Here is a 27,346-nt window from a genome sequence, read left to right as displayed (position 1 = left end):
GTTCTACCCACCAGTGCTGACCCTTAGAAAAGTGTTTTTAGAATTCTTTTTTGGGCACTACCTGGGGACTAGTTTCTGATCATCAGAAGATTGTTGCATTATTGTATAGCCACACCTTGTCTTTGCTCAATAGTTGTACTCACTAATTGTGAATTGAATGAAATAATTAATCAGTTGTTGGGCAGTAAATGACTCTGGATTATTTCCAGAAATTTAAAGGATGCAGATTTGCTGCCGTCCTTGAAGCTATGCGAAGAACGCGATGCGATGCTAACAGGACATTTGTTTAAAATACAACCTCTTATTAAGTCAGGGACTGTTTGTGATATATTTGCAGCATAGTCATAAATATTAAAGCTACAAAGGACCCTAAGGACACCAGCTCAAACTTCTCAGTTTAGAGTAGCCTATTTTTAATCCCTCCCATGCAAAGTATACTATCTAGTCCATCTTAAGGACTAAAAAGATTTGGTACATTAAAAAATCCAGAGCGTTAGCAGCTCCTTTCGGTATACATCTTTTGACAGCATGAGGAAGTTTCTTTTGGCTCTTCAAGAGTGCGTTGTGTATATAGTTATAAGGCGCTCTGGTTTTTATCCTGCTGAGACCCAATCTTTCCAACCAATTATAAAGTGTAAGAATTCTCGCCGTGTTACAATAGGGTAATATACCTGTAATGCAAAACCTTGGGGCTCCGGGCCAGGCAGTGTCATGATCCATACGGATCTAAAATGTTCTTGGTTGTAACTGCCTGCTTAATTTTATGTCACCTCCTTTAAAGTAATTAGACTGTTTTTAGCTTGCAGAGATTGCACACAAAGGGAGACATTTGGAACCATATCACTGGTGATTTACTGATGTGGAAAATTACCTGGTGTTGTAGCCAAGTAGCCATTTTCATTCTAAACCAGTCCTACAGTCCTAAACCAGGGTCTACCAGTGCACCAAAATAGATGCTTGCAAATGCCCCTGCATGCAGTGTACTCATGGAAAGACTCTAAAACTAAAGATAAGTTATAATTGTTTCCCAAAGGAAACTTATAGGTCACCAACGGACCTTTCTTTTTTTTTTTTTAAGTTTATTTATTTATTTTGAGATTGAGAAAGAGCGGGGGAGGGACAGAAAGCGAGTTGGAGAGAGAGAATCCCAAGCAGGCTCTACACCATCAGCACAGAGCCTGAAGCAGGGTCCGATCTTACGAACCCAGCGATCGTGACCTGAGGCGAGATCAAGAGTCGGACGCTTGACCGACTGAGGCACCCAGGTGCCCCACAAACAGACGTTTCTTGTCTCCGTTCATAAATTTGATATATCGGTGTCTAAAATTAAAACAAATGGGAGAAAGTTCCCTCACTTGATTTAATCGAACCATTAATGTTAGCACCAGTATCCATCATATTACTTTTCAATCATAGTCATATTTTTAATTTTCTTTGCATTGCTATCATTCTTAAAAAACCCCTCCAGGGGCGCCTGGGTGGCGCAGTCGGTTAAGCGTCCGACTTCAGCCAGGTCACGATCTCGAGGTCTGTGAGTTTGAGCCCCGCGTCGGGCTCTGGGCTGATGGCTCAGAGCCTGGAGCCTGTTTCCGATTCTGTGTCTCCCTCTCTCTCTGCCCCTCCCCCGTTCATGCTCTGTCTCTCTCTGTCCCAAAAATAAATAAACGTTGAAAAAAAAAATTTTTTTAAAAACCCCTCTTAAAACATTCAATAAAATATATAAATTTGCATATATATATATAAATTCGCTAGAGTTTATTTTTATTGAGTTATTTTAATAAATGGATATAGTCATCATTTGACTTGTAATTTTATCTAATTCTAACATTCATATAGTTTGGGGATCTCTTGGCTCTATTCAATTTATAATGGGAACTTCTTTCCATGAACTAATTTTGTAATGCATTCCTTATTTCTAAAAATTAGGCAGGGGAACTAGATGCTAGTGAGTTTGTGAAATAGAATCTTCTCAATTTTTCACCTAAATGGGGGTTTCTTTCAGCAGTTCTAGGGGGTGGTCAACAACCGGGCTTTTCTGCAGCCCCCTTTTACCAGTTGGGCAACCTAATACCATCCCTGACTCACTGAAGCAAAGATCCTGCACTAGAATGTTGTCTCGCACAGAAACATTTTCAGATTCTTGAGCCAAGCAAAACTTGAACTGGCTGCCCCCGCTTTCTTCCCATCCCAGAACCAAACAGCCCTTCCACGTTGTATCCCTCTGCCATTTCTGACCCAGAGGGCTGTTTACCCTGAGCTTCTTTCTGAGCTCAGATTGTTCCTGTGTGACTGTCCGTTTTGATATTTTATCTACCATTGTTTGTGTTTGGAAGTTTCGTCTGTAGTTTGAAATAATTTTCCCTGAGATAAAGTGAAATGTGCCTGTTGTAGAAAAAAAAAATTAAATTTGGAAATAATTATTACCCTTAACATTTTGTAACGTTTCCTTTCATCTTACTTCTGTGAGTGCGTTTTTTGCTTCTCTTTATTTGACTTCTTCCCGATTTGTTAACAGTTGGGTTGCAAGCATTTTCAGATAGTTTTTTGTCCTTTGAAAATTCCTTACATTTTTATTAGTATGGTAATGTGCAGGTAGTACCTTTTCAAGAAAAAATACGGGGGGGGGGGGGCGGAATACTTTCTTGAGTTATATCGTGACTTACGAAATAGCCGGGAACGAAAGCAATACCCTCATACCTCCAGCCAGTGTTTTATGCTCTGGCTGTTCTGCCTAGTGTCACGAAAGACTTGAAAACCATTTAAATTAACCAGGAGACCACTTCCCCATTCAGCTTCACATTTAGCTTCATCAAATCCGTAATATGAAAGTACATCACTCGGTGTCATTCAGTGTCTTTATGCCACACTGCATTTAACACAAGTCAAATCCACCTATCCCAGGCACCTGTAGAGATCGTAACCTACATTGCATAGACTTAGGGCTACTCACACAATTCCTGAGGAGTTCCTCTTTTCCTCCTATATCACAAGTATTTTAGGTCTATCTTGTGAACCTGAGCTAGCTGTTGAACATCAATTTTATCACAACCTGGTTTTAAAAATATTTAAATGAAACAAACCCTCCGTCAAAATGCCCGATACAACTTCATCCTGCGGCAAATTAGATAAGTAATTATCATGAATTCATGATTATTTATTATTTTCATGGGGGTTTTGGTGGTGAGATGTGATTTATTAGCATGTACCATGTAAGGAGCTCCTAAGTTGCCTGTTACAACAGGAAAGCTAAAGTGGTATTGTTCTTTTTAGCTCTCGGTCTAAGCTCTTGACCTCTACTTAGAGCTGGCGTTCCAAACCCAAATCTCTGACTCAGAGGCCTGCGCTCCCTTTATTGCTGTTTAATGGATACATATCAACTGGGAAGGAGGTTCTGGCAGCTTTTCACAGTAATCTAATCTCAGCTCTGTCCTCTTCAATATTTTCATCAGCGTCTTGGATGAAGACGTAGATAGCATTCTTATCAAATTTGCCGATGACACAAAGCAGGAAGAAGTAGCAAATACAGTAGACAAGAGTCTCAGGAGCCAAAAGGATTTCAACAAATTGGAGAGGTAGGCTGAATATTAAAAGATGACATGAAACGTAAGGCACTACCCTTGTGTTTAAAAGAAAAGTAAAACAGAACCAAAATCCAACTGACGTAGACTGGGCTCCCTGGAAACAAGGGGGAAGAAAACCCCATAAGCTAGAGAGTTGTGTGCAGAATTTTGGTTAAAGAGTGTTTCCATGTGATAGGTGTATAAGGCTGTGTGAGAGAGGTAGGATTGGGCAGAGAGAAAATCTAACCTGCAGTGAATCTGAGGCCTCAGCACATTCTCAGGGGAGCCCTGGAACTTGCAGGACCCTTTCAGAGCCTTCCTGAATTGAGGCAAGGAGGCTGGGCCTTCATAGTCTAGCGCCATCCAGGTACTGGTTCTGGGTCACCTTGTGGGAGATGGCAACCTTGGATAAAACAGTCACCTGCCGCTGAGGGCAATTTCCAGTGAAAGAGGCAGCTCTGAGCAGTTAGCCAATACTCCCACCAGCTAGAGCATGGGGCCTTGGCCGAGTAGCAAGCTCTCCAGTACCCCAGTGTTACTCAAAGTGTGGTCCCTGGCCCAGCAGCATTGGTATCACCTCTGAGCTTCACAGAAATGCAAATAAATGCCTGCGTCCTTCCCCAACCTACTAAATCTCAGAATCTCTGGCGATGGGGCCCAAAACACTTTTTAACAAGCTCTCCAGGCTCCAAGTCATTTCTGAGCACATTAAGTTTGAGAACCACGGCATGATGCCATCCAAAAGCATCCAGAAAGGGCAGAAAACACAGGACATTTATTGACAGTAATCTCTCCCTTTTCCATTCCCGCCCGCCCTCCCAACAGCCATAAAGCAATGGCAAAGGAAAACTCTGGGGGATATTAGCCTGGATAAATTCAAGCACCTAATGTAGTCCTAAGAATTTGTATTTCAGCTTAGTGGAGAAAGGAATTTAGGGATAGAGCCGCCCAGAGATGGAGCAGCCTGCCTTGTAAGGTTGTAGAAGGATTCAAGAACAGGCTGGCCAATGTCGAGCATCAGGTGGACACATGACTTTCACATCCTGATCTCCCTCATACACTCTTCTTCTCAAGTAGTTTTTTTCCCCCCAAATAGGGTTCTGCCAGAACTAGTTCCATTTTATCTTATTACGTATTAAGAAAGGGTATTATGGTCCCCCCCCCCAAAAGTTCAGGTAATGGCAGGTTAAGTAAAGGTAAACAAACTTCTGTAGAGTTAATCAGACTTTATCATAGCGTACACACGGTGAATAGACAAAGTGTGTGTGTCCGGGAATGTGTGGGGAAAGGGATACTCTATACAATATGTATTCCTTCTAAAGCCTTGACCGTGGAACCGATTTCTCAAAAAGGGCTTTACACGACTGTAGGATCTGGTCCAATAATTATAATTATTCTCATATTACAAAATCATAATTAACCAAATAAGCATTTTTTCAGATAGATAGCATAGCATCTAGTGCAGACTCCTGAGTGGAGATCATTTCACTAAGAGTTACCTGGGTAGTATTCTCATGTGCCATCAGTTCAACTCTTTACGTTGGCGTAAGCCTGCAAATTTGCCATACCGAACACCGGAAGTTGTATTATTCTACCTTTGACTCTGCTCAAACATCTTTTCCATGGTTCCCTTGGGACCATTATTGTCACTTCATGTTCTGTTAGAAGTTTAGTGACTTTTTCTGGAAATATTCATAGATAGATAGATAGATAGATAGATAGATAGATAGATAGATAGATGCCTACCTACCTACCTATGTATATTCGGGAGGGGTAGGGCAGGTAGAGAGAGAGAAAGAGAGTTTGGTTCTCTGGTACAGCATATTTGACCCATACTGAATCTTTGTTTTCCTGAGACTTTCCACAGTGAGAATGGAAGGGAAGTCATTTAGAAGTTGCAGAAATAGCCTAGGATTCCTTCAGTAAAAGAAGCCTCCATTTTAACAAATAGCAGTAAACAATAGAGTCTATTATAATTGCCTGGATCTGCTAATAAGTTTTTTTTTCCCTGCAACAACCTCCATTAACCCTCCTTGATACTCTATTCTCGTCAACATTTTAATAGCGTGGGACTAACTCTCAGAAATTTTTCTTTCCCACACAAAACGTATAATCCACAACCTGCTAATGATTACATTTAGCCTAATTGTTAGGTGGCTGCTGGTGACAGAAAAATTTACCCCGGCCTGTAGACAATTCTAGAAGCTCAGCCAAGCATTTGGTGTGTGTGAATAAGCCTTCATATACTTCTCACGTACAGTGGCCAACTAGCCAACCCATCTCACTTGGCAACCATTCCTGATGGAAAGTCCCGATCTACTCTGAGGAGGGGCCAGGGCTTTGCAGTAGGGCAGCCTGGAGAACCAGAGTTTGAGCTCAACTGCAGGCCCCTGATGGGGGCCTCTCCACTGCAGGCCCCTGATGGCTAGGGTAGGGCAGCTTGCTCCGGCTTCTCTGTCTTGTCCAGCGACAAGCAGGTAGACAGACATCTTTACAACTGGCTAGCCCACGTTCCAAGCGAGTGTAACATTTTACAGGCCCGAGTTAACCTTTTCTGAATCTGTGTTGCCGATTTCAAAATCCCAGTATTGATAACTCAGACCAAGATCCTGAGGTACAGAGAGTCTGTGACTTTCTTCAGCTCAAAACCTGAGCTTTTTGTCAATTCTGACAAAGAGACTTGTGCGTTTGAAGGAAAAGAAGGAAGTCTTCTCCTTATGTGTGTATTTCCCCATCATTTGCTTGATGTTGGGCTCTCGAATTCTTTGAGAATTCTCTCGTGTACGGTCAGTTGTTGCTTTTCAATACTTGCAGTGTTTCTACTCTTTTGTCCCTCTGCCAGCATCATTCACACGAGTGGCTCCAAGAGGGTATCTAAGCAAGTATTTGGCCATTCTTCCTAGAAAAACAAGTTGCTCTCCGTCTTCTTGATCTGTGATTCAAAGTTTTGCCAAATGCTGCTTTTGACCATGAGTTCTCTGGTAGAGTCTTCCAATTCTAACTTTGAAAGAAAAAGTTGGGCTCAAACGGTGACAGTTATGTTTGCACTAGTGTGATTGCTACATAAGTATCCAAAATGAAAAGACTGCTATTAACATACGTTTACCATTTTCGAATTAATTGCGTCGGTAAAACCTCAGCGCGCACTCTTTGGCAGAGGCTGCAGTAGGTGTTGGGGATGATGCACAGATTCTTCCTGAATACATATCCCACTCACAAAACAAATACGCAATTTTGTTAGTCCTAACACCAAGGCTACACCAACACTTTCATTTCGATTGCATCATTTTGACGAAGATTAAAATAAACACAACTATCTCACATGTGGCGAGTTTTAAGAGCCACTTGTAAACGCTATGCTCCAGGAAGAACACGATCAGGTGGGGAAAATTATGATGTTCACAGTTTCAAATGGGAAAACAGAAATGTCTGTGCCTTTCAATAACACGCTTTTTTAAAGTGTAGATGCGAGGAATTACTACTTTGCCCTTTTTTCCCCCAAGAACTGAAACTACTTAACAACGAACTAATTATTAAAGTTGCCCCCGGGGGCGCCTGGGTGGCTCAGTCGGTTGAGCGTCCGACTTCGGCTCAGGTCATGGCCTCACTGCTTGTGAGTTCGAGCACCGCGTCGGGCTCTGTGCTGACAGCTTGGAGCCTGGAGCCTTCTTCAAATTGTGTCTCCATCTCTTGCTGCCCCTCCCCTGCTCATGCTCTTTCGCTCTCTCGCTCTCTCTCTCTGTCTCAAATATAAAAAGTAAAACATTAAAAAAAATAAAGTTGCTCCTGGAATCTGATTATATATAATGGTGCACACGTTGCAAATAAGAAATGGGAGAGAACACAGTTTATCCATGAGTCATTGTTGTTTTTCTACTGACCACATTAATTGAGGAAGGAAAGCGTGCGAGTGACATGCTCGATGGCCTCTGGGAGAGGTGGGGAGTAGCGGTAATCTCCGCCCTTGTCTGCTGGCATTACAGTGGGAAAACGGAAGAACTCAGCTTGCAGCTTGCAAAAGTTGCTTGGGTAGCCAGTGATTTCCTAAGTAATCACTGCAGCATTTTTGAAATTAAACTTAACAATTTGATTTATGCTGAGAAGTGAACAGATAGTCAGATCAAACTCAGAAGCACCGTCATCCTAAATGGCATTAATCTTCCCTAGATGTGCTGCCTTCCGAGGTGATCTTCAAGGATATTTACAAAGGGAATGTATTGCAGCCATCCTGTAAACTGGCCTCTCCCCTCGCACTGCTTTTGATGTGGTTGGTAAACTTGAGTTCTTTGCGCTTGTAGGACTCATAGAGCAAAGTCAGGACTGGATTTCAAAAAAATGACGCCCCTTTCTGTGGCTAGCGAAAGTAATTCATAGCTACACGTAAGTGAACATTAGTAGAGAAGTGACCAAACTGGTCAGTGATCTACTTGAGTAGGTTTTTGCAAAGGGCTATGCCTTTATCAGTGTTGTTGCTAGCGTGTACCTTGAAACCAGCTAAAACAGATCAGCTGGTTAATTCTTAAGGGTCTTAAATCAAGGACCACATCATTTATATATACAGTGGAATACTACTATGCGATGAGAAAGAATGAAATCCTGCCATTCACAGCAACGTGGATGGAACTGGAAGGTATTATGCTGAGTGAAATAAGTCAGTCAGAGAAGGACAGATAGCATAAGTTTTCACTCATGTGTGGATGTTAAGAAACTTAACAAAAGACCATGGAGGTGAGGAGGGAGGGGGAAAAATAGATACAAACAGAGAAGTCACTCAAAGGATTTCTAATTCAGTTTCCTCATGATTCAAGAGCGCTAGAATTTGGAAAAACCATTCTTAGGTTAACACAAGAGAGGTTAATATTAAATATGTGAAGAATAAAATTAAAGATATTCCTGTAGCTCATTTATGATTATTTTTGCCAAACCTTGCTGTGTATATATAACCTTCCTCATATTCATAGCAGTGGATTGTCTAGATTTTTAAAAACGTTGTGTCCTTTTTTCTAAATAATTTTAAAGAATGTTGGCTTTTGTGAGAATTTTTTTTTCTAAAGGTCAAAACCCATCTTCAAAGATTTAATTAGTCTGATCAAAGAAAATGTGAACTGGGTTTTCTTTAAGGAGAATAGGCCCTAGGAAAGTGTTGCTTACAAAACACTTAGATTGGCCACTAATTCTAAAGGAGAAAGGTATCAATTAATTCTTTGAGACGTATTAACAGGATCTTCTTCAATAATGCCTATATAAAAATTGGGAGAAAAATTAACCTAGATGATGTTATATATAATAGATGACTATCCCAGTGTACTTACAGTCTGGACTTCTTTCCTACAAGATAATTAAAACTTGCATCAGGAACCAGACCTGAAAAATCCATCCCTCTACTATATTAAGAAAAAATCCATCCTAAATCCCACGTAAATAGAACTATATTATAAAGAAAAATAAATATTTCCTCCTTAGGACTATCTGTACATTAAGGATATTCATGGGACGCCCGAGTGGCTCAGTCAGTTGAGTGTCCGACTTCAGCTCAGGTCATGATCTCGCGGTTTATGGGTGTGAGCCCCGCGTCGAACTCTGTGCTGACAGCTCAGAGCCTGGAACCTGCTTCGGATTCTGTGTCTCCCTCTCTCTCTCTGCTCCTCCCCTGCTCGTACTCTCTCTCTGTCTCCCAACAGTGAATAAAAAAAAAAAAAAAAACGTTAATTTTTTTTTTTAAAAAAAAAGGATATTCATAATGTGTCTTGAAAGAAGTGTTCAGCTTTGAGTGACTAGGGAAGCCTGCGGCAAAGAAAACTCTAAGGAACATTACCCTTACTGTGCCGCCTCTCTTATTTGTTATTTCTGACACTTCTCCTGTGCTTTTCTCCCCAAGTTGGACTCTCTCCTTAGTCTTTTGTATCTCCAACTCAGCCTCCATGGCGTTGCCTCATTATTTTTGGCATTTGGCGTGGGCTCTTTCACTTTGTCAGATCTTTTTTTTTTTAACGTTTTTATTTATTTTTGAGACAGAGAGAGACAGAGCATGAACGGGGGAGGGACAGAGAGAGAGGGAGACACAGAATCAGAAGCAGGCTCCAGGCTCTGAGCCGTCAGCCCAGAGCCCGACGCGGGGCTCGAACTCACGGACCGCGAGATCGTGACCTCAGCTGAAGTCGGATGCTCAACCGACTGAGCCACCCAGGCGCCCCATGTCAGATCTTAAATACTGACTCCTGTTCCCGTAGTCCCTCATTCCCCGTGGCTACCAAATGCCTTGTATCTCAGTCCCCTCCAGAATCTTCTCGCTCTTCCTGTTCTACCCTCCTGCTCTTTTTCCTTCCTTTCTAGAGTCCTCTTTGTCTAATCTGTATATTTCTCTTCTGACTCTGTGCTGTTCTCCTCTCAGAAAATGGCACATCAGGATGTTGTGCTCGGAGCACATCCTCAGCTTAGCCACGTTCTAGAAGGTGGCCATGAAGTGAGGCTACCTTTGCTAGTGGTCCGTTTTTTTCCCATAGGCTGTACCTACTGCCTTGATCCAGGTATAAAAGTATCATAATCATGGCATGAAAGTGCCTAAACGTTTCCTTGACTATTGTTCTTCTAGAAATATAGAAGAGAAAATTTCAGCCAGATGCTTAGACTAACACTTGTTGTCACATGAACACGGTACTCTTGTGTTGGCATCTTATTGGAAATTCCTTCCTCTGAACCCTGATATCTCTTGACTTTTAGTTTTCAAAGAAGACTTACCTATCTAATGATAAGTTTCTTTTTTAAAATTTTTTAAAAATGTTTATTTATTTTTGAGAGAGAGAGAGAGAGAGTGGGAGAGACAGAGAGTGCAAGCAGGCGAGGGGCAGAGAGAGAGGGAGACACAGAATCCGAAGCAGGCTCCAGGCCCTGAACTGTCAGCACAGAGCCTGATGCGGGGCTCGAACTCACGAACCCCGAGATCATGACCTGAGCCGAAGTCGGATGCTCTACCAACCGAGCCACCCAGGCGCCCCACAAGTTAATTTTAATACATCTTTTACATAAAAGGACAGTCCCTCCTGAAAACCGTCATTTGGAAAATATTTCGTAAAAAATACACCCAGTATGTGTTTAGTTCCCCTGTGTGGTCCAAACTCTAGCTGTCTTGAGCTTTGTATGTTTTTTTTTAAATAGTAACAACCAAAAAAAAAAAAAAAAAAAAAAGAAGCTGATACTTCTTCATTCCCATCAAAACAGGTTTGTCAGCGTTGGGTGAACTTAAAATCAAATAGTTACCGTAGAAGTTAGAAAGTTCATTTGCCCCTTCCATCACGTTTGACACCTTTTCACCACAGCAAAATTGTAAATGTAAACTTAGTCCCTGGAAGATGAGCTGGGCCCCAATTTCCAGCTAATTGGGAGAAGCGGCCCTGAGTCGAGCACTGTCAGGCTGATTTGAGTTTCAAGATATGATGATGATTATTGTGTCAAATGTAATCAAGAATGCGGGCTCTGAACTGACGAAAGGGCTGGCTGTTTTTAATTCGGGTTCGTATACGAAGCAGACCTCCGGTTCCCCGGTAGTCACAGCTGGCTGTGAAAAAGCAATTTTTAAAATACGATTTCGTTCTCTGTGGAGCAGGAAGGATCAGGGCTTGGAAGCATGGGGGAGGTGCGGGGGGGAGGAATGTCCTCATTCTCTTCTTTAAAAATTCGATTTATTTTCACTTTAATAGCTTTCGTCCTGAAATTTCCCTGTAGCTCTGTATCGATGGTTTTCATCCTTCTCAGATGCGATGCCACCCCCCCCCCCGCTTTCTTTTCTTCTAACACGCAGTTTGTAACACCTTCTTTACTCTCATAGACCAAAAGTTGTAGGTAATATACGCGACCTATAGACAAGTTTTTAAGTGATGCCCTGACAGTAATTTTTAAGAGAAATGAGTCATTTATAATGAGACAATGTACAGGGACTCACATACTGTGAGCAGCCTTGGCCATCCTAAGCGGGACTTTGCAAAATGCTGAACAACTCTTGGCATAATTCTTAACACGAAGCAAAATTTTCCTGGGATTTTCGTGGCAGTCAGTTACATTGCTGAAAAAAATTCAGCGTGTATTAAGTCCTTGATAAAAGTATTATCAGGGGTCCAGGTGTTTGGTAACGGGGTTTCTCCCATGCGAGTGTCCAGTGGGACATGAGGAAGTGCCGTGGGACTCAGTTCTTTGTTGTCATGAACTCTCTCCAGCCCCTCCCCGTGGAATGCCAGGAGTACCCTGCAATCAACGTGTTAGGTTAAATATCTTCCTTCAATTTTCCAGAGAGGCTCTGTTATGCGATCTGTAAATTTTGGTTGAGTATTTTTCTGGACAAGAGCGGATCTGTGAATTCATGAAATCGTGATATGTTCTGAGAACCTGTCCTCTTTCTCGGTGATACGGTTGCCATTTTTACAAGACTGACTGAAATGAGCAAGCATTTAAGATGTGCTAGATTGTCTAGCAAAACCTTTAAAAATTCTGGGATTATCACTGTGGCGATAATCTATTTCCACCACCTTTATTGAATGGCATGGTCTCCACAAACGATGATATGACACCCCTCCCGGAGTTATACCAATTACCTTCCAACTAGATGTTAACAAATGTAATTGAATTCTATGTAACCATCACAGGTGATGCTATTGTACCTCCCCAAGATATTTAAAATGACGCATGCTGCTTAGATGAAGGCTGCAAGAGAAATGGACACCCATTTCTTGATGAGGTTAACCGGGTAATTTAGTAAAACAAACACACATCCACACATAGACATAAATAAAGCCTATGTTCTTTATAGGGCCTTATAGGGCTACGTTGTTTATAGGACGCAAAGGATGTCACTTAATAGGTGGGTGTCAAGTTGTGAAAGAAGGGTCTCTGGTGCTGTGCCACAAGGTTCTGTTCTCATCCCTGCCACACTGAATGTTTCTGGCAGAGCAAGAGCAGAGCTATAGAGGAGATGTCTGTTCACAGTTATGGGTGATACAAAGCACGGAGCGTCCGAGTACGTTGGGTAATAGAGCCAAATGGATACCTGGACAGGTTGAATTTGGAGGCCCTTTTTAATGCATATTTCTGGGCCCAGATCAAGCTAAAAGGCGATCAGAAAATTTGCCAGAGTATTGGATTGATTTTAACGGAAGCTATTATTTGTTATGCCCTCTGGCTTTGGAGTGCACCTAAAAATATACGTTGAGTTAACAGACTTCGAAGGAGTTCATTTTAAAAATTCCAAAGAAAATCATCATGTCGATTTGGGTCGTGATGGACGGTTCAGTGCAATGTGTTGGCCAATGAGAGTCTACCATTTGATTTTCACTACTGGTACAAAATTCGATGAACGATACAACCTCCAAAGATTTAATATCTACACTTCTGCAAAGCAGAACACAATTTTGGTCACAGAATTGCTCATTCTAATTTTGAAATATCTCGGTTATCACTGAGTAAGTGTCTTTTATGTAATCAGTTTTCTGTAACAAACAAAAATGATATCTACTCATAACTGTGAGGTTCAACTGAAGTCATGTGTGTGAAGGCAACGTATGAACTTTAAAAATCTACACAAGAAGAGATTATTATTCAGCAAGCTTACATCAAGAAATAATTTGGACCTATACGTTTTTTAAGCACGAGGGACGAGGACCTTCTCATTTTTAGAATGCCTGCCTGTTTCATAGTAGGTTTATTGATTTTATTTGAACTTACTGAGTGTCCATTAAACACCAGAAGCTGTGGTATGACTCCTTCCTCTCAAGGAATTTACGGTAAGTTAATCATGACGGGCAGTAATGATGATGATGAAGAAAAAGAATATAGAGACTTTTTGTGAGAGGCGCACTCATGAGTAAGAGGATTCTTGAAAGCACACAAAGGCCTCAGATTTATTCCTTCAGTGTTGTAGTTTTAATTGAAAAAATAAATCCTTAATTTATGACTATTCTTCATAAATTTGAATTGATCTTATAAAAGGCCATCAGTGCATTTCAAAGTGTCTGGTTCTTTTAAATGCAGTTTCTCCCTCTAGTAATTAAAAGTAAGAAAGCAACAAATTTTAAATCTTTATTTTGATCATCAGTTTTAATTAGCTAAAGCTATTTGTAATCCTACAAATCTTATAAATCATATCATATTTACATGTCTTGTAAATCATATCTGAGCCTTTAAAAGAGGTTCAAAATTAAAAGGGCAATTTGTTTAGAATTTACCAAGACTTACTCAGAGAGATTAATTCATTTCTCAGCTGGCCTTATGGAAATGTATTTATTTTACTGTAAAATTTCTAGAAAAGAAATGTATTTGATTTTCTTGTTAGATATTTTTAATGTAAAACATTTCTCAAAAGGAACAGACTCCCTGATAATCTCTGTATCATTAGCGAACATTTATTAAGTTACCACTATAATAAGGCCTCGATCATATGCACTATGATTTTCTCTTATTTCCTGAGAATAAAAAGATTTTATTGCTGCCCATAATGCCCTCTTTTTGAATAAAAGCCTCAAGCCTACCTCACGTCTAAAGTGCAGTATTCATTCTAATAGCTCTCTTAGATGACAGCTGGAGATGATAAGCAAAGGGATAATAATTTTTGTCTTCACGCAGATACATGCCATAACCTAATTCATACAATGATCACAGAAAACAAAGAGCTTTTGAGCATAGTAATATGTAAATATCCATTATATTTACCTCACACGGAGACTGACAAGTCTACCTTGAGAGGTAATGCCTTAGACTGGACTGGATTTGGTGTTTCAGGTTTTTGACCCTGATTTTGGACATCCCTCCAGCCTCTCTGAAAGTCAGGTTTTTCACATATAAAACGTTGATGATTGGGGTGCCTGAGTGGCTCACTCACGTAAGCCTCTGACTCTTGATTTAGGCTCGGGTCATGATCTCATAGTTTGGTTCCTGAATTCAAGCCCCACATCGAGCTCCATACTGACAGTACAGAGTCTGCTGGGGATCTTCTCTCTGGATGATTATAACAACCTGTCCCATTCACCTCATCCAGTTAAAGGATCAGAGGAGAAAATATATGTGGAAAAGCTTCAAAACCGAGGAGCATTGTTTTTGTGCAAAATATTATGACAACACGTGTTGAATGTGAAGGACTCTCAAAAGTGCATTTTTCACCACAAGAGAGTGCTGAGTGAGGGATTGGGTAGTGAAAGGTACAAGTATTTAGAAACTATAACTTCAAGTTCATGTCAGGAATTAGGAAGTTGTTTGTGTTTCCGAATTCTGTTGATCACCCTCTACTGTAAGTTCATATCATCTGTTGATATGATTTTAATCACTCACCTCCTTTTAAAAAGAATCTAGGGGCGCCTGGGTGGCTCATTTGGTTAAGCATCCGACTCTTGATTTCAGCTCAGGTCAGGATTTCCCAGTTCGTGGGATCAGATCCCACTTAGGATTCTCTCTCTCTCTCTCTCTCTCTCTCTGCACTTCCCCTGTTCTTAGGCTCGCTGTCTGTCTCAAAAAATAGACTTTAAAAAAAATAAAAAGAATTTGTATGCTTGACTTTTGGTCTTAGAAAATCGAACTAACCTACCTTACTGTCTTCAGAATATTATGTATCAGTGTCTGACAACCTGTTCTGTTTTTCTGTAAGTGAGGAGGACAATGGGTATTCGTTTGACCGGACAGTCTTTTAAGAGACTCGAGAGATGATGCTAGGCTTGCCTTTCTGATTGGTTACTACACTTGTTTTCATTTATCCTTTTCGAAGAGAAGAGAGTTACTCAATTTAGCTTATCAACATCAGGAAATCCATCTTTTAAAGAGATTAACACTACAAGTGTGGAAAACCAAAGACTCGCCTTAAAGACACACATTATACACATCACTGAGAATTTATTGAGAGTAGAAATGTCAAAAACTGATGTCTGTGCTCCCAAGCCAAAATGTAACAAGTAGACAGAGTCTGGGGATAAAGAAGGAGGATAGTTTATCACTTTGCCAGGCAAAAGAGGCTGAAGCAGGTTAAGGCCTCCAAAACTGCCAGTAATACCTCTTACTCCTGCCCAGGGTTAAAAGGCTGAGGGGTTTTATAGGAAAATACAGGATCTGGGTGGTTTCGATAGGAATCTGGTCCATGCTGCCAGCCGCGTTTGTCACGTCTTCAAGGTGGTCTCATGACGAGCACAGGCGCCGGCCGGCCGAGGCTCCTTAGGAAATATACACAGAGGTCAGTGAGATGTCAATATCGATACCGAGTTCCTGGAACAAAGGATGCTGTAGAAAAACAAGTGAAGGGGAGGGGGAGGCTTCGAGAATAAAGGAGAGAAAAATGTGTTCAGTTTAAAATCAAGCCTTGCCGAAGCACTAGTGTGTCCATCTTAATTTCCACCCGTCTTTACGTTTCTCTAGCAGTTTCTAAAATTGTGTTTAACTAGAAGCCAAACCCCAATCTACGTTTGTATTGATCTGGAAGGCAGTATAACCACATTTTTTTTCTAAAGATCTTTTATAGTTCTCTAAATATCTGGAATAATTTTTGAAGTCTCTGTATATGAACCAAATCAAACATTATTTTTAAACTTCCCCAAATGGTACCTTTAGGTATTATATCAGTGGAAAGATATTAACTCTAGACCTTAGACTGAGGGTGTTTGTCTCTTTCTTAACAATCCAAGGTAAGAAAAAATATATATCTTGAGTATTTCACCTGTGCATAATATTTCGTATACTTCTTTTACCAACTAAGTTTTCTTTCAGTGCTACATGACAGAAACAGAAATCAAATGAAGTGAGTAATGCAAAGAATAGCAAAGTTTTCTTCTCAGAAACGCCCCGGTGCTTTTAGGAAAAGTATAATGGTTGTTTCCATAATGATATACTGTACAAATCTCAATTTTTAAAATGCCCATAGAGTGAAAAAAAAAGATATGGAATGTGTATTTTAAAATTCCTCGCATGACTGATCATGCCAATACTCTCTTACTATCTAAAGGTAAACTCTCCCTGATAAATGTTTTTTCACTGAAATGTCTGTATCATTGAAGGAAGTTTAAACAGATAGCTTCAAAGCTGCAGTTTATCTTTAGGGGATTAATCTTTTTTTGTGTGTGTGTGTGTGAAACTGTGTTGCTTCTGCACATGTTGAAAAGTCATCCTGTGTTGTCTGGGGTGAGGAAAGATGGGAATGAGTTTTCTGAGAACTAATCAGCAATACTTTGGGAACATTTAGGTCGTGGTTTCCAATGAACTCTGGAGAGTTTGAGTAATTTAGTACCAGACCTCAGGAGAGAGGGGATGAAAACCTTGTTAATTCATATGTCCGTGAACAGCAAACCAGCAAATTTGCGTTGAAAATGGATTTTGTGTGTATGTGTGTTTTGAAGCAAACTCCAGCTAGATCTCTCTGCTCTGGTTACGGTGGGAGACAATCTTTCCATGTCTGTATTCCCTTACGTGTAGGTTTTTTCGTGTTTCAATGACTCTGCTTATGGTAAAGTAACACCATAGTTAAATCGGTACTCCAAAATGAAGGCCAGGATTCAATGGCATAAGCTTCCCTGCGTTTTTCTTTATTTTACTACAATAAACACATCAGAGGGATGTAGGCACCAATATCCATTTTCAGAGTTGGAAAAATTTCTTTTCTAGGATGAGAGGCTTGGGCTCTAATCCCAATTGCTTCCCTTGTGTGCAAATTTGGAAAAGTCATCCAGGCCTCTCAGAATGAATCTCACCAACAGCAAAATGAAACCGGCAAGAACCTGTACCGTGTATCTAAGGGGTTTCTTATTTTTATGAAAATCAATTCAATTAGGCAAACTTGTATTGAGCCTCCATTACTGTATGTTGAGATAAAACCTGCTAGAAGATCTCCCCTTCCTTTGATAAGTAAAGGCCAAAAAAATGTTTAAAGCTAGATTTATCATTTGTTAGGCAAATTGAGATCTAAGTTCATAATACATTTGAGCTAGTGGTAGGGAATCCACATGAATTAGATAGAGGCTTAATCATACTGTGACCATAGTTAAGTGTTTACCTGTCTCTTCCACCAGAATTGAATATATTAACTGCCAAAGCCCATGTCCGCGTCTCAATGACTTTTGTGTCGCCATCACCAAGCATAGATCCTGGCACATAATACACATGGGACACATGCAGAGATGACTTCATGAGCTGTCGGTGGGCATGCACAAATAAGAATGAGGTTCAGATTTTAAGATAATCTGTGCAGAGGTTAAAGCCTTTGCGGGGGAATGAAATATCCAACTGGAAATGTACAAAGAAAAACAGAGGCAGACTGTAGGTAGAAAAAAATGGCAATACCTTCTAAAATGATGAGAGAGTAAACCTGAATATATTTTATTTATTTAGAGAGAGAGAGAACGCGTGCATGCAAGCAGGGGAGGGACAGAGAGAGAGGCAAAATCAAGAGTCCGACGCTTAGCTGACTGAGCCCCAAGTCTGAATATAGTTAAAACATGTGAAGAGCCATATGGGTGTTAGCTTTAAAAAAAAATGTGTTTTCTGTGCTGTACCTGACAGCCTTGATCTCTTACTCTATGCCAATAGTGAAAAGAACAGAGTATATTTCTCACTGGGTAGCTCAATAGCAGAGGAGGAAAGAGAAACATACTCTGGCTGCCACATGCTTCTGCGGCCATATTTCTAGGTAGATGTTGCCCTGAGCCGCAGTGTTGGACCTGTGGCCAGAAAGGTACTGATGGGGTACTAGTCCAAGCATTATTGGAGGACTTTGTTTAGATTCATGCTTCTCACGAGTGTACATGACTAATAGAATTGCTAGAGATCGAAAGGAACCCTTTCTACAAACTGCTGTATATCCACAGGTGATAACGACTCTAGCTGTCCCTTGAAAACTCAATGTAAAGTCATTTTTAAAAATCACAGTGTAATTTCGTTACCAGCAAGTCGGTAGAGACTGTTTCGGTTACCGGGAAATTGAACTTCAGGTTAAGTTTGCTTCTGTGACTAGTGTTGGGCATTGCTAGAAACCTTGGGCCCCAAGCCCAAGTACCGCGAAGGTGCTCAGTCTCTCAGCCCTACATCTGACAAACAAAAAAGGGGAAAGAAGTGTCATCCTGTAATCATTCCCTAAAAATATCGTAGGAAATGATAGTGGTTAAATGCAAATAAGCCAGGAAGGAGAGCTTCGGAGTGTTTTGTCTGGTTACTCCTTTACAATACCAAGCCACAGACGGAGGTGTTTTTTAGCAAAGACTGAGTGCTGCGAATTTCCTCCAATTGTCACACTCAGAGAAACACCAGGCAGAATAGCCTCCTGTGTCCGGTTGAGCCTTTCCCCCTTAAAAATATTCGATATGTTCATTTCTGTTTGATTATATATATAATACATATTTTAAAAGTGTATACATAAATGTATATGTACCTACATTTATATATATACAATCCTGCAGTACAGTGCACTGATAAAGTATTGTCCACCCGTGTATCTAATAGTGGAATATTGCGTATACATTAATTAAGCTCTACAGCCTTACTTGGGCAAGTAGTTAAGTTTCCCTTTCCTCCTTTGCTTTTTATGTATTAGGTTGACCCATAAGAATTTGCTGATATGCACCTTAATGGAAAATCTGGAGTCTTAGAGATTTATTTGGAGATACCCTGATAGGTGTGTGGGTGTTTAGAGACAGATCAGAGTATTACTTGTCTGACTGCCTCACTGATAATCGGTTCTTAAAAAGAAAATAGAAGGGCACCTGGGTGGCTCAGTCGGTTGAGCATCTGACTCTCGATTTCAGCTCCGGTCATGATCCCAGGGTCAAGGGATCCACGCTCCGTGCGGAGTCTGCTTATGATTCTTTCTCTCTCTCCCTCTGCACCTCTCCCCCACTCACCTCTCTCTCTCTCTAAAATAAAAAGAGAGAGAGAGAGAGAGAGAGAGAGAGAAAATGGAGATGCCGAAGACATACCTTCTGTGATTCTTCCCCTTTGCCCAGAATTATCTCTAGATGAGCACCATCTTGGGCAGCTGTGGAGTTGTACTAAGCTCTATAGCTACAACACTTTGTGCCTTCAGTAGATTCTTGCTTCTAACTGGTGGTGATGCAAGTCTCCATTATCTATAGATCTTCTTAAAGAGCAACCAAAGGTACACTATCCCTTCAGGCTCATTTCCTAGGTGTGAGAATCCTTCGTCCTGTCCTGTTTTTGAGACTACAGTCTGTGCAAGCAGTTGTGTATTTCTGCACATAGATTTCGAAAGCATGTATATGTTTAAAATCTTTCTTTACTGTGACAATTCAGCATGTGCATTTCCCCAGAAGGCAGGCTCTGAGAAATTGATTAACCTGCAGGAATTTTATTGGCAAGTGCTCTGAGGATTAACACCTGTGAGGGAAGGCAAGGGAAGGAAGCAGGACAGGGAAGAAGGAGAAGCTGGGCTTCAATGCGGTTCCAACCACAGCACCGATCCCCAGTGCTCCCCCCATCTTCCTGAATTGTCCTGAGTTGGAGCGAGGGGTCCAGGCTTTTATAGCCCACACACTAACCAGTCGTTGGTGCATCCTGCCTCCAGCAGCTTCCTCAGAAGCTAGGGCAAACAGATGGGTCTCCAATGGCAGTGAATCTCAAAACTTTAGCATACACCAAAATCACCTAGAAGGCTTGTTAAAACACACATCACCGGACTCCACGTGCAGAGTCTCTGATTTAGTAGGTCTAGGGTAGGGCTTGAGAATGTGCATTTCTTGTAAGTTCTCGGATAATACTGATGCTGCTGGTCTATGGGTGACACTTCGAGAACCACTCTACCACACCGCTCATATTTCCACACTTGACAATGGTATATGGTGCCCTCCGAATAGAAAGAAAACCTTTGAAAGTCACCATACCATTCCCTACTCCACCAGATTCTCAGCTAGTTTTGTACATTATAAAGCTAGAATAACTGATAATTAAAAGTTGTTATAGAAAAAAGTACTGAACCTCTGCAGTAGATTACATTTCTAAAGTATTAGTACTATCACTGAGACCCAGTCATCGTTACTTTCAAAGCTCAGCCAAGTTTTCGCCAGGGTCTATAATTGGGCAACCTGGACACAGGAAGGCATTTACAGAATCATCCTGTCCAACGTCTTCACTTTTGTTCTAAAACGATCTTTTCAATTTCTTTATGATTCTCATCATTTCTACACTTTTTTATTTATCATAAAAGCCACTTAAAGCCACATGGTTATGGAAAATTAAAAAATATGAGATACAGTCAGAGCTCTTTTGGATGCACAAATATGGCGTACAAGTACCCTTGATTCATTTCTAGTCTAGACTTGGCACGATTAAAATTTAGGAATTCGGTGCACATAGATTGATCTCAGGATAAAGGATGTAGCCTTAAAACCGCCTCGTGAGCAGGAACCAACAGTCTCACCTCTGATCAAAGGGGCTGTAAAAGAACTCATTTGAAGAGATTGTCTGCTGTTGTGGCCATTGAATTTGTTTAACGTATTTTCTAAATTAGAAAAGATTCAGCCTGAGGTTGTCAATATTTCAGAGCACGAGGGTATCGTTAGGAAAATGGTGCCTCGCTGTCCTGAAAGAGTTACTCTTCTTCCCTAAGGGCCTAATTTACAAAGCAGCAAACTCACTGGTAGGATTTGGCTGGAAATCTCACTGTCTCAGTAGAACCCTTTCATCTGATTTATGTGCATCGTATTTTAGCAATAACTCTTGGAGAGTTATTTACTAGTTACTTTTTGAGGAAGCAGAGGGTAAGTGGTGCTTTTAGTTTAAGAATAGGGGAGGTTCATGAGCAGCTCATGATGAAGATGCCGCTGAGAATAAAACACACAGTATCTAAGTCTCCAAGCTTCGCTCTGCAGTGAGAGTTTCGTATTTGTCCTTTATTTGCTATGAAGTCGGAGCATGTTAAAAAAATATGTCATTGTCTAGCCCTGCATTTGTCTTCTGAAATGTGACAGCTTGTTTCTATCCCAAATTTTAGGCTGGAGGTGGAGTAAGTTTTGGTGATTTTTTTACTGTGCAAGCCAACCTAGAAATACTAGCTTGAAGCGGACGAAATGGTCCCTTTCGTAGGTCAGAAATGGTCAACTGTGAGCAAGTTACGCCCGTTTCAACCTGTCCGTTTCATGCCAGATTATAACATTAAGGTTCTCAGCGCCGTGGTGATGGTTCTGAGTTTTTAAATCATACCGAATGGAAAGATAAATAAACAATGATTTTGGTATTTCTCCCTCCACTGATAGTTTGAAATCTAGATAAGCAGGGAGCAAGCAGTCCAGGTCAGCCCCTGAACTACCCAGGGTTTCACTCATTCGCCCAAGCCGAACACCCAGGTACCTTTCAGCTGTGTGGTATTAAAGTTTATGTAGGGGTTGATAAATAGCTCAGCGCAATGCTTCCTTTTTTCCAATAGCTGCATCCTCATAAACCTATTCTCCCCTCCGCCAGTTAATGCAGACAGAAGATTTTTATCCAGTGTGAGCACCGAAACTCCACTGTGGAAGACTGTATGTTCAGCAAAAACCTCACCCATGATGAATAAACGGCTCTTCCGGGGGCTTCGCTGCCGCTCGCTCCGCAGGAGTTGTTTATTGCCTGGTTTGCACATCCCATGATAAAGTTGCTGCTGAAATAAATTGCAGTTTTGCATAATTATTGACAATCACATCCTAACAAGCACTGTGTATCGTATTCAAGCGTTCGATTTTTTCAGATCCATTTTGAGCTTATGTTTCATCCCAGAAAGTGTTTGTGTGGTAATAGAAGGCAAATACGGCATTTAAATAGAGTACTAATTTCCTCATTGCAGACAAAATTTACCTGAATCTTTTTAGTTGGGACTGTTACTGCCGAAGGCACTTTTCCCTCCAAGCTGTTATTATGTAGATTTTTGCAGAGGGCATATGTGTGTGTGTGCACAACACATGAATTATATATATATATATATATATATATATATATATATATGTAAATGTGTGCATATATATGTATATATGTATATACATATATACTGTGTATATATATACATATGTATATATATGTATATGTATACAAAATCAGAAAATATGATTTTTTTTTTTTAGATTTGTGTATCATTGGGGAATTTGGTTCACCCCTTCCAAAAGATGAGAAGAAAGGGAATAAGATGTGGGCCAAGGGAACCAACGTGTTTGAGTAACCCTGATACAAAGTGTAACTAACTTTATGTAGCAGGCATACCACACACTCGGGAGGGAATAGTGGGATTTGAGCCCAGATCTGTCAGGTTTTTAGGCTCTACTTTTTCTCTTACGCATGAGATTTTTCTTGAGGAGAATATTCCAAGTTGTGTGACCATCAGATAATGAAATATAAAGCTAACACCATAGTTGGAACTTGCAGAACACAGTAGCGTTATGCAAAATGATATTTTGTGCAATGGTTTCTGTGAAATGTGTCATTTTTCTACTTTTCTTTCTTCTTTCTGTTCTCCTTTGCCCTGCAGTCCCCTTCTCTGTCTGGTTCCCTCCGTTGTTCAACTTTCTGTTCTAGCTTTGCATTTTCTTGAGCTTCTTCCTTGCCTACCTAATCCTGATGTTCTGCCTCAGGTGACGTCAAAGATAACCATGGTGTAGGGATTTGGGGGCTTTATCTATAAAGATGAGCTTTACGATTTTGCAGCATATGAAAATAAGGTGTCAAAATTGACCAGTAAAAACTATCAAGTTACAAAAAGATTGTTTTTGCAAGCTCTTATGTGAACTTCCCGAAGTCCAGTGTGTGTGTGTGTATGTATACATATACATATATGTATATATACATATATGTACACACACACATATACACACACACATATCCAGTAGGAACACCGAAACTACACTATAGAAGACTGTACGCTCAGCAAAAACCTCACCCATGATGAATAAACAGCTCTCCTGGCATGTGTTTATACGTACGTATATATGTAAATATATATGTCTGTGTGTGTGTATACACACATATGCACACACAGGTATAGTTGCTGTTGCTTTTAAGAGGACTTTTAGCAATAACCCACCCCTTTGTTGGTACGTTACAATTTAGTCCCTTTATCTTTGCTCTTTTCATGGGGGTCCCTGGGTACACCCTTCGATAACTGAGGAGAACTGCATCTGGACGTTTGTTCCTTTGCAGAGTGAGTGAGCGAGAGGCTGCTCTGGAAGAAACCCATAGATTGCTACAGCAGTTCCCCCTCGACCTGGAGAAATTCCTTGCCTGGCTTACAGAGGCTGAAACAACTGCCAACGTGCTGCAGGATGCCACCCATAAGGAAAGGCTCCTGGAAGATTCCAAGGGAGTAAGAGAGCTGATGAAACAATGGCAAGTAAGTAAAGCCTTTCTACTTGGCCCTCTTGTGAATAATCCATATGAGCAATTAATGGCATCTGTTCTTGTAAGTGATATGCTGGGGACAAAGTGAAATCATCGTTTCGCATGGCCTGATGTGTTTCCGCATTTGGGCAAGGGGAGACGAGGCAGAGGGAGAAGGAAAAGTCAGTTAGTATTTCATTTAACATCCCAGTCTTCTAAATGGTGCACATTTTGGACCAGGAAAAACCCGCACTTGAAACCAGAGCTTTGGTCAGGGAGAAACTTTGCTCAGAGACATAAATGGGAGATTGGTTTATTAAATTGAAAAAGTTGCCATTTTGGAGTGTTTATTTAATATTTTACAGGGAAAGCATCTGTATGAATTGTCTGTTTTATTTAGCGTTGCTAACTAAATCAGTTTCCCTTCATTACTTTCAAATACATTTTGAAATGTTAATCTGGCATTTTGTAGCCTTCTTCCTAACATGATCTGTACAAAGAAAAATGAGATGGGTGAATTTGTCCTAGTTAATGACCAGACAATTTTCAGGCCATTGTTTTTCCTAGAAACAAAAATTATCGCTATAAAGTTTCATATGCATCGACAGTGAAAACAGAAGTGTAGGGTAGTTTGGTTTAAATGTAGTCTTGGTGAGAGTCATATTCTGTAGTTCAAGGAGGCTCCTTAAGTTTATGCTCAGTGCCTGATAGAATTTTCTGAACTCTAATGGAGTTTTGTTACGTATAGCTGAGTTTTCTGACTTGTTGTAAGAACTTTACTACTACCTCAAATAAACTGTAGAGTGTTAAAATACTATGATCAAGTTTTTGGACTACAGTTTTTGTATATTTAAATTATGATGAAAAAAGTGATAGGATATCCTAGGTTTGAAAAGAATTCCTCGAATCATAATAAGCAGTGTTTCTTCGCCTCTCCCTTTCCTTCTCTCCCCCCGCCCCCACACCCCGTCCTCCTTTGGTTTCTGTTTTGATAGATTACTTGGTATCCTTTCCTTAGTTGATGATGGTAGCAATTTATAGTGTCTCAGATTCCTCATTTGTTCGTTCCATTCTCCTCAGACCCCACTTCCTTCTCTGCAATGTGTGTTGAGTTAGTTTGACCATCGGAAGTAGTTTGTTTAGCGCAACGCCTGACTTTATCTTTGTAGGTATACCCCATGGCTTCAGAATGTAAAAACAAGGCAAAGTTAGATTTTTTCTTTTTTGGTCACTCTTAGATGAATGGTTAGAAAGTTTTCTACTGTAACTTATTTGACTTACGATATTTCGTAAATAACATTTTATTTCTCCCTTTATACACCCCTAAAGCCACCCCAGAATTTTTTTTGAGAGGGAGAGAGAACACAAATGGGGGAGAGGGGCAGAGAGGGAGAGACACAGAGGACAGAGAGAGAATCCCAAGCTGGCTCCACACCCGACATGGAGCCTAACGTAGGGCTCAATCCCACAGTCCTGGACTCCATCCCACGACTCTGGGATCATGACCTGAGCTGAAACCAAGAGTCAAAGCTTAATTGACTGAGCCACCCAGGTGCCCCACCCTAGAACTTTAATAAATACATGGGCTCACATATTCTCACCAGCGGCAGTAGATAAATAATAAAACTTTAAGTGGATATTTTTGGCAGATACCCTTGAAAATAAAGAATAATCCAAAAGATAATTTTATAATAAATATTTAATAAAACACTCCTTAAATTAGTGAACAAGTCTGATGTGTGCGAAAGTACGTCAATGTATCTCCTATATATTTTTATCTGCATTAATATACAATGAAAATTCTGAGAAACTGCAAGATTCTGAATCACTAAAGAAAAAAATTGCCATGTTTTTCAACTATATTCACTATGGAAGAATGGAGAATAAACTACATTTTGCATTTAGCTCTCTCAATTCTCTTTCAAAAACAGTTGGAAGTTATGTGAAGGACATTTTCTTAGCTCATGCTATGTTACTCATAAAAGGCATTTATTATTAAAAACCATATTAAACTCCCTTAGAATCCCCCCAAATCTTAAACGTATCATTTTCCCCTTAACTACAATAGGACTAACTAAGATTCCAACACTATTTTAAAACAGACAATTTTCTCATTGCCTCTGTGTTAATATTGGGTTTTCTATAAATTCCAGTTGCCTGAGGTTGAAACTACATTTTATGGATAGGAATGACATTTATAGGCAGTGCTGATTTTCAGTTAGATGGCTGGATAACGGTCTTTTGATGAAAGATTTGGAGATGTCACGGAAAAAAATGTCAACTACTAAAACTATTGATTATTGTTGTTAATGGCACACTTCGAGGGATAGAATTGAATTAAGATACTGGGGTTTAAAAGCAACAAATGGAAATGCCAAGCTTGAAAGCAAATATAACCACATACCTTAGGAGATTACATGCAATTTTGGTATTTCAGCTAAACGGGAGTCTTTGCTTCCCCGCCCCCCCCCCCGCCCTTCTGAAGATTTTTTTTTTTTATATCTCGAACAAAAGGAATTTTCTATAATATGTGTGAAGGAAAAAAGTGTAATGATATGCCTTTCACTTTGTTTGAAGAAGCTGGTAGCATTATGTTCATTGTTTGATTCATGCTGTAGAGCGAAAATACTTCTTACATATTAAAAAAGGAAACTCCAAATGCCTAGCCAGAACATCAGCTCTCCCAGCAGATTCCAGTACATCCGTCCACCCCAAGGCACTGATGTTTCACTTCGTACAAATACTGCTGAATGGATACAGGGGGGCGAAAACCTTCCCAAATAGGTTTTGCTCTATGACTGTCAGTCACTTCTTCTGCATATGGCGACCCCAAAGCTCTTGCTAGACTGAGTATCACTATTGTTTACAATGCGCTTCCTAGGATATTTAATTCTCTCGGCAATAATCACGATTCATGGGTTCTCTAAGAATACATGTTTTATGAAGCATATGCTTCCTGAATGGAATTAATCTGAGTAATTTCGCTCTGAAAGCCATTACGATTCCTCTCTTATATTTGAAAAAAATGCTTATTTACTTTTCTTACGGAAAGCAAGGGCATGGTAGTTGTCCTTATACTTAAGGATGAGGAGATTTTTCTTATAAATAGTATTATTTACGAGAGTCTGACTGACATTTTGAAGGCAATAGGTTTTTTATCATGTTTATAAATATAAATCTATAAATATTTGTGAGAGAGAAAGAGAGAGAGAGAGAGAGTGGAGGAGGGGCAGAGGGAGAGAGGGAGACACAGAATCCGAAGCAGGCTCCAGGCTCTGAGCCCAACACGGGACTGGAACTCACGAACTATGAGATCATGACCTGAGGTGAAGTCAGACGCTTAACGGACTGAGCCACCCAGGCGCCCCTAGAAGCAATGTATTTTTGTAGAACATCATATAGAACCCTGAGGGGTGACTGTTTGAGAATTCTTACGTTGCAAATTTCTCCTTTAAATGAAGAACTATATCCATAATTGAATCAGA

General features: G+C 40.4%; 1 protein-coding gene across 13 annotated transcripts in view; it reads left to right on the top strand.

Moving 5' to 3' along the window:
* DMD (dystrophin) overlaps nt 1–27,346 on the top strand; it is a 2,022,811-nt gene that overhangs the window by 1,515,491 nt on the left and 479,974 nt on the right. For all 13 annotated transcript variants that reach the window (XM_047843142.1, XM_047843144.1, XM_047843153.1 and 10 more), the window contains one exon: nt 23,685–23,874. In XM_047843142.1, the coding sequence (XP_047699098.1) occupies nt 23,685–23,874 (190 nt within the window). The remainder of the gene's footprint in view (nt 1–23,684; nt 23,875–27,346) is intronic.

Source organism: Prionailurus viverrinus, chromosome X, assembly GCF_022837055.1.
Source record: "Prionailurus viverrinus isolate Anna chromosome X, UM_Priviv_1.0, whole genome shotgun sequence".
In the NCBI taxonomy this organism is placed as follows: domain Eukaryota; kingdom Metazoa; phylum Chordata; class Mammalia; order Carnivora; family Felidae; genus Prionailurus; species Prionailurus viverrinus.
This window is presented reverse-complemented; position numbering and strand designations above follow the sequence as displayed.